This window comes from Alosa alosa, chromosome 6 (genome assembly GCF_017589495.1).
Source record: "Alosa alosa isolate M-15738 ecotype Scorff River chromosome 6, AALO_Geno_1.1, whole genome shotgun sequence".
In the NCBI taxonomy this organism is placed as follows: domain Eukaryota; kingdom Metazoa; phylum Chordata; class Actinopteri; order Clupeiformes; family Clupeidae; genus Alosa; species Alosa alosa.
The window spans coordinates 21,633,680-21,641,339 of NC_063194.1; the positions used below are offsets into that span (position 1 = coordinate 21,633,680).

A 7,660-nucleotide genomic window follows, 5' to 3' on the forward strand; every position below is an offset into this window, starting at 1 on the left:
CGATTCCGATTCCGATTCAATTCTTGTGAAGGTGCTGCCAACCACACGCTGAGGCCTTTCCTGGGCTGTATGCGGGGCTTGCGGCTCAATGGTGTACCGGTCGACTTGGAGGGAAAGGTGGACGAAGAAGTGGGGATCCGGCGAAACTGCACAGGTGCCTGCTTGAACGCTACCATCCCCTGCCGCAACGGTGGCCAGTGCATCGACGGCTACGTCGACTACTGGTGCGACTGCAACAACACTGCCTTTGACGGCTTTTACTGCCATAAGGGTAAGTATCCCCCCACACACACACACATACCCATCCACTTTACTGTACACATCACTGTGTGGGTATACACAGACAGATTGCAGATGCTGCTGTCGAAAGTCCTCTATTAAGTCTGTGTAATAGGCCCTGCTGATTTGTTTGAGCACATCTTTCATCTTGAGTTTGATGTTCATCTGAATATGCCCTCCAGCTGGAGCTTAGATAGGTAACAACAACAGCGACCCTCTGAATAGAGTGGAGTGGAACAACAAAAAATCTCTTGTTTTTCAAACATCCTCGAGGCAATCAATCAAGCCTGATGCAGCCAAGCCCAAATATTTAAACTTTCCTCTCTTTACTCGACAAACAAACCCAACTCACTGCCCCCTGGCCTGTGAAGGTGAACTCAGAATCGCTACCGAGTGGTTTTCAGTGGCTGGACATCACCATTACCGTCACATTCATTATACTCTATCACATGCACCATGAAGCAGAACCTCCCCTGGAGCGAACAGGCACAGAGATAATGACTTTATACCCAGCAGACCCAGGGCACACGGCATTGTATATCTCATCTGTGTCTGTGTAAGTCATTGTGGGCAGAATGAAATGGCCTAGTTGCGATGGTGATTAGTGTTTATTTCGTGTTTCTGGTATGTGGATGCCGTCTGTGTTGTTGTGGAGGTTTTTTCACATCAGATATAATCTGTATGGCAGCTGGGCTAAAAGGGTTGCTGGATTTCAGATGAAAATCATCTCATGTGATTTGCTTACTTACGCAAACCCTTAAATAAATGTGACTCTATCACTGAGAAGTAAACAAAATCCTTACAACGTCTCTGGTGAAAAACGGTGGCAGTGTACTGGTGGTAGTGTTGTCTCATGCCTGTGTCACTGCTTTGGCAGACATCGGGGCATACTTTGAGGCAGGCTCTTGGCTGCGCTACGACGTCCGCAAAGAGCCCATCTCTGAGGACGCGTGGTGGGCCAACTACTGGATAGACCCGCACTGGCACAACTACAGCCTGGGCTACAATGACACGACAGACGACATCGAGTTCAGCTTCAGCACAGTGCAGACGCCCGCAGTCCTGCTCTACATCAGCTCATTCTATAAAGACTACATCGCCGTGTTGTTAAACACAGATGGTGTGATATGTGCAACCACACACAGACACATACACAAATGCATATAAACACACATACATGATTGTAAATATATACTCACACACACACACACACACATACACACACACGGTTATTTTGCAAAGAGAATAAGAGATGTTAGACATAAACATACACTTACAACTGGTACATGTGTGGTTCCACAGGAAGTCTGGGTCTGAGGTACAGGTTGGGTATGATGACCTATAAGTACCAGCTCACCTATCGCAACCTGGCCGACGGCTACCCACACTTCGTCAACATCACCAGACATAACAGAACACTGAGAACCCAGGTGAGATCAACTGGTCATCTACTAGCCAGCCACAACCTCAGCAGAGACAAAGGAGAGGGCAGTAGCCAGTACTAAAGCTCTAATTTCTGACGATGTGGGCATGTGTGTGTATGTGTCTGTGTCAGGTGGACTACATGGAACCATGGTATGAGGTGGTTGCTCTGGAGGTAGACGCCAGGTTTGACTCACCCAAGTCCATGTTCCTGGGCAGAGTCATGGGTAAGTCTTAGTCATATAAACTTAACTATATAAAATGTATTGTTTGGAAGCCTGTGTTTCTCTCCCTGTCTCTCTCTCTCTCTCTCTCTCTGTCTCTCTGTCTCTGTCTCTCCATCTTCCTCACAAAATTAACATTTGTACTTTTATTCATCTTTGTATTAAGATGTAACAGTGAAGAATATGATTCTGCTTCCTCTCCCTCTCTCTCTCTTTCTCTCTCTCCCTCTCTCTCTCCCTCCCTCCCTCTCTCTCTCTATCTCAGAGGTGGGTGATATAGACTATGAGGTGGCACGGCACAACAGCCCCGGCCTACAGGGCTGCATCTCCGGCGTGCGCTACAATATCTTCGCCCCGCTGAAGACGCTCTTCAGGCCAAATGTAACGAATCCGCCGGTAACAACGCACGGCTACGTGGTAGAGTCCAATTGCGGCGCGTTCACTCCTATACACGGCTATGTTCCATGGGAGGTGGACCCATGGTGGACTGGCCTATGTAAGAATCCATTTGTAGTCTCAGTTGGACTGACTTTTCCTATAATAACTGAAAGCAGCTATTCCTAATAAATAAGAGGGATCCTCAGGTTGTTCAAAGCAGATTTAGAGCAGATTTTCCCAGCATGCTTTAAGGCAACTGATCACATGCAATTTTAGGTCACCAGTTTCAGAGAATGTACGGTGGCAGTGACCAATGTAGGTCTTGGGGAAAGGGGGGGGCAATACTGCACAGGTGAACTGAATGTTCTGTTTTGTTCTGTCCTCTGTAGTCTTCTACTACATCCACGATGACGTGACACCGCCTTGGATGACCCGTGAGTGCAGAGCTGGACTGCTCTTGAATCATTAATCTCCACCCGTCAATTTTTAATGCTAGCAGTCACCATTGCTCTGTCAGGCTTGCCCCTTTCTGTGATCTCTCTCTCCTTTTCTCCTTCTCTCTCTCCGTTTTTTTGTTTCAGTTCCATTTTCCTTTCATCTTGGTCTCTCGGTCAGCCCCTGTCCCTGTCACACTGACATGCGACCTCTCACTGTGCTAGTAATTCTGTCAACAGCAGAAATCCTCTTCCCAGACCACTGGTGGAGAGAGCTGAGGATTATGGGTTGGAGAGATAATGGGCTTTTGGTATTTGCCTGTCTATGAAATTGACAGAAATAGTAGCTGACAAACAGAACACGCACACACACACACACACACACACACACACACACACACACACACACACACACACACACACACCTTAACGTTCACAGACGCATTACACAAAACAAGAGGATATTACTTCAAACTTAACACACACATAGACAGCAGCTTAATGATAGGATCAAATCCAATCCACTAGGCGCGCACCGCGCGCACACACACACACACACACACACACACACACACACACACACACACACACACACACACACAGTATAAGACAAGTATAAGTATGTATGGTCTGGTTTGGCCTTACCCTTGATAACAGCTTCTGGAGGAACTTTACAAGATGATTTCTTGTCTCAATATTCAAGAAATGGACATTTCCTTTGCCATCATCTACATGGATTAGTCTGTGAAATCCTTCCTGATCACATAGTCTGTGTATGTTTACCTTTTTTTGTGTGTGTGTGTGTGTGTGTGTGTGTGTGTGTGTGTGTGTGTGTGTGTCCACAGTAATCATTGGATCTGCCGGCATCCTCCTCTTCCTCATTCTGTATGGGCTGTATCTGTACCTGTATCGGTATAAGGGCAGCTACCTCACCAACGAGCCCAAGAACCTAGAGTCTCCCAGCAGCTCACGGCCACTCACCGAACCCCCGACCAAGGAGAAGGACCTGCAAGAGATCCAGGACGAGCCCCATAAGGCCTAGCACGCTAACTCTCTTTCTCTTCCTTCGGCTTTCACTCTTTTTTCTTTCTATTTCTCCTTCAAATTTCCCTCCCATTTCTCTCTCAGTTGTCTCTATCCCCTGCTTCTCTCCCTGTTTGTATGTCTGATCCGAGCTGGTTGACAGAGAATTGGAACCGTTAGGAGCATATGCTAATACTTCCCAAGGACCCCATCAGGACCCCAGGGCTTGTTGGCAAAAGTGCCTGATTAAAGATATCACATAAAAGAAAATGCAGAACAGTTAGAGGTCACTCAATGCAACAACTCTCCCCCAACTCAACCCAACTGTCCCCTGCTGTCACCACCACCAGATCTCCCTCAATGGCCCTTGACTCTGAGGAGAGTTTGGAGTGCCAGCTCTACTCACAAGCTTCACCATCAGTTCACACTGACAGGATGGCACAGTCACACCCCCAGCAACATGACATGAAAAGTCTCCAGGCAAACTTGGGGAAAGTATATTTTCATGTCATGAAATTATATCTACAGTCAGATTCTATTACATTCTAAGAAGCATGAAGCCATTAGAATATCCAACGAAATATGACAAGCATTATTTTACAACATGCTCTGAAGTATATGACATATTGGCAATATTAAGATCCGACTTTCTTATGAGTATTTACCATGTTGCAGGTGTTGGTAAAGATTGTATCTGAAGACTAACTTCATATGTATCTGGTGCTGGCGCATTTGCCTGGGCACCATGTTTTGAGACATCAGCACAACTTGTAAGAGGTGTCACGCCAAAGCGTGCAAGGTTGGCCACCTGTCACGAGGCCTCAGCAAAGCCTGTGCAGGACATGAGAGGAGGCTCAGAGGGAATAGCAGCAGCATTCACAACAGGACACAGGGAAAAGGAAGTCTATCTAGCCTATCTAGAAGGCTGTAGCTATCGGAAGACTAGGCATCCTTTTTTGGAGGCACAAGGTTTTCACGGAAAACTGTAAAATACTGTAAAAAAACAAGTAGTTACGCAAAGATTCCGCTTACTCATTGTTCACTCTATCCTTGTTGTGCTTAACTGATTTTGGAAAACATTCACATCTTCAGGTCAGTCAGGCTAGTGTGGTTTTGCAGAACAAAAAACACAACTGGTGCTAGTGGGTGTTAGCGCGTAGTGCATGCGCTCTCTGCCGTGGTATGGCCAGTGTGTGTGTAGGTGATTATATGAGGTCAAGTCAAGTCAGAGGACTGGTGTTTGATAAAATCCTAATAAAATGAGACTCAGGGTTTGTTGGACAAAAGAAAGCATGATGTTGTTCATGCACGTGTTTGAAGAGAAAGCTTTAGCCCCCTTGCTGCTTCTGTCCTCTGAAGATCTATTGTGCAGGATGCAGTGTGAGCTGGCAGAGGTTGGCGAGAGGCTTACGATCTCTCCTATGGCTACTAACTAAATGTCCAGAACATCTGTCACCTCACTGAAGCAGCACAGGAGTGTTCAGTGAATCTCAAGTAGCCTTGGTCAATAGCCGTGGCCAAACTGATAGTCCAAGGAAGGGCTGCATGTGGTGTGAGCAATCAATGTGCTGCATCACACAGGTCTCTTCAGCTTGACTGGAACAAACACCTGCAGCCCACTGTGGACAAACTTGGACAGTCCTGTTTTTAGTCCACCTCTAGGAAAGAGAGAAATGTGTTTGTACAGGTGGATCTGTCAGTAAAAGTGTGTCTTTTGGGATTGATCCTGTGTGGCATGTGGGGAGGTATGCTTCAACAAAATGACTATACTGCTTGTGGTCTAGGCTTAGGTAGATGGTGACAGTAAATGTATGTGAACTCTATTAAAAAAACAGGAGTCAAAATGGCATATTGGTCTTTTCATAACATTGTCAACGGCTTCAGGGTTTTTTTTGCAAGTGAATGTGCTTCCATAGAATGCAACCGTTTGACCTCAGCATGCTGCCTGTGATCATCAGGGACGCTCGTCCTCCACCCTCTGCTGCACAGCTGAAACATGACCTCAGCTCTGATTACAGATCTCGCTGCTGTTTCTGTGTTCAGCCCTTTTTTTGGTACAGTCACAATATTTGCAGTGGTAATGCTGAATCACTAAGCAGATCAGAATCCTGTATCAGAGACCTGCTTGTGTGACCAATGGCTTTATGCTAACAATCCTCTTCCCTCTAAACTAGAGGGTGTTTCTGAGTGCACCACTCCAAATGGCTTCATGATTTGTCGTCATATGACTCTTCATCGCCTCCCAGTGGCCACCAGCTCCTACTTCATGCAGCAGATAATGGAACAGAGTTGAATATAAGCAGTCTCTGAGATCAATTACGTCATCCTATTCATCTCTTTGATGCCTGCAGTAGGACAGCGTGTCTGCCTCCGCCCTTAGCTACCCATGAGATCATCGTAACCCAAAGCAGTCGGTGGAGATGCCATCCTGCTGACTACAGTGCTGACGCAGAAGAAGGTCAATGTCAGAAGCCATTAGAGAAGACCTAGATAGAAGCCATGTGCCATTCTTTTGAAAAGCTATGCATCCCAACGGCATGTCTTCTGCACTTTGCTCCGTAACGCAATAATGAGTTTTTTTCGCTTCCAGCACTAGTTGAGTCAACTAAGACACCTCCAGTTGCACTTAGAGTATTCTATTTATGTACACATAAATATATGAATTGTATATGAACTTTAATTCTAAATTTGACCGGTTTGTACTGTAATGGTTGAAAGATGATGAAGTGAGATTTGACTGTGAGTGTTAAGAGGACTATGGACCATCGTTGCTTCATGTGCATGCTGTTCTGTGCTGTGCGAGTCTGAGTTAAGGAATTGGTTGCTAGGTAAACCCACTCCATTCCCTCCACTGTGTCCCACTCTTCTACCTCTGGATGATCACTCTCCATTTGGGCGTATATCTGCAGCCCCCCCCCCCTGTTGTCTTGGTTCCCGTTGTCCAGCTTCCCTCTGCCCGCTGTCTTCCTCATCACAACACGGTTCAAGACCATCATGTCTTACAAAACAGGGATGTTTGTTGTATATTTGTATTATCTTGTTCAAATAGTGTATAGAGAATATGTGTTGGTTGGGTCATGCCACTATTAGTCATACCACTGACGTGTCACTCTAGTTTCTCTCTGTCCATTATGAATGAGGTGATGCAGCTGGGTGCAAGTCAAACGGTGTAGCCAGTAGCCAGTACTAAAGCCTTCATGTGTGGGACATAAACTTGTTTATAAAAAGTGACTTAAGCATTCCTAGCACAGCGTAATATATGTCTTTCAAATGGAATGTGTGTACATAGAGACTCATTCGCTCAGTAAAGTTAGCGTTCAGGGCCCAACTATTTTGGATAGAGGGGGCAAGATGTGGGATGTAGAATCCATCCATCAGGTCCATGATAGGATGTTGGCTTCAGCGATTTTTTGCTAATCACTATATCACAGATGAAGGTGAACTAGAAGGATGAGTTTGGTTCACAAGGTCAGAGTTCAAGTTCAGGGGTCAAAGGTCAGGGAAAGCTCTTCTGGGTCGCCTGCAGTGTTTCACCACTTTCAGAAGACATTGATTATTCCTATTTTTTTCCCTTTTCTAGTCATTTTATTTTTTTCTGTGTTAATACTGTTGTATATAATCATGACTGTGTAAAATTGAGACGCTAAACCAAACTGTCACTTCAATAAAATAAGCTTGAAGGAACACTTTGCTGTTTTTTCCCCTCACTTCCTCATTATTAAAAAATACTCAGACTGTATAAACTTCAGAGACAGAATACAGTATAAATGTAGAGTTTATTTACTTTCATACACATATCTGCTAACATTTACATGACAGGATATCCATTAGCATCTTTATGTGTCATTTCAGCACACAATAACACACGTCTCAAATTGCTTGTCAAACAACTTTTGGAAT

At 45.3% G+C, this 7,660-nt stretch overlaps 1 protein-coding gene across 1 annotated transcript in view; it reads left to right on the plus strand.

Annotated features, from left to right (window-relative positions):
* cntnap1 (contactin associated protein 1) overlaps positions 1–7,444 on the plus strand; it is a 28,362-nt gene extending 20,918 nt beyond the window's left edge. Inside the window, exons 19-25 of the mRNA XM_048247060.1 lie at positions 32–271; positions 1,157–1,399; positions 1,582–1,709; positions 1,835–1,928; positions 2,191–2,421; positions 2,693–2,737; positions 3,583–7,444. Of these exons, the coding sequence (XP_048103017.1) occupies positions 32–271; positions 1,157–1,399; positions 1,582–1,709; positions 1,835–1,928; positions 2,191–2,421; positions 2,693–2,737; positions 3,583–3,779 (1,178 nt within the window). The 3' untranslated portion in view covers positions 3,780–7,444. The remainder of the gene's footprint in view (positions 1–31; positions 272–1,156; positions 1,400–1,581; positions 1,710–1,834; positions 1,929–2,190; positions 2,422–2,692; positions 2,738–3,582) is intronic.
* The last annotated feature ends 216 nt before the right edge of the window (positions 7,445–7,660 follow it).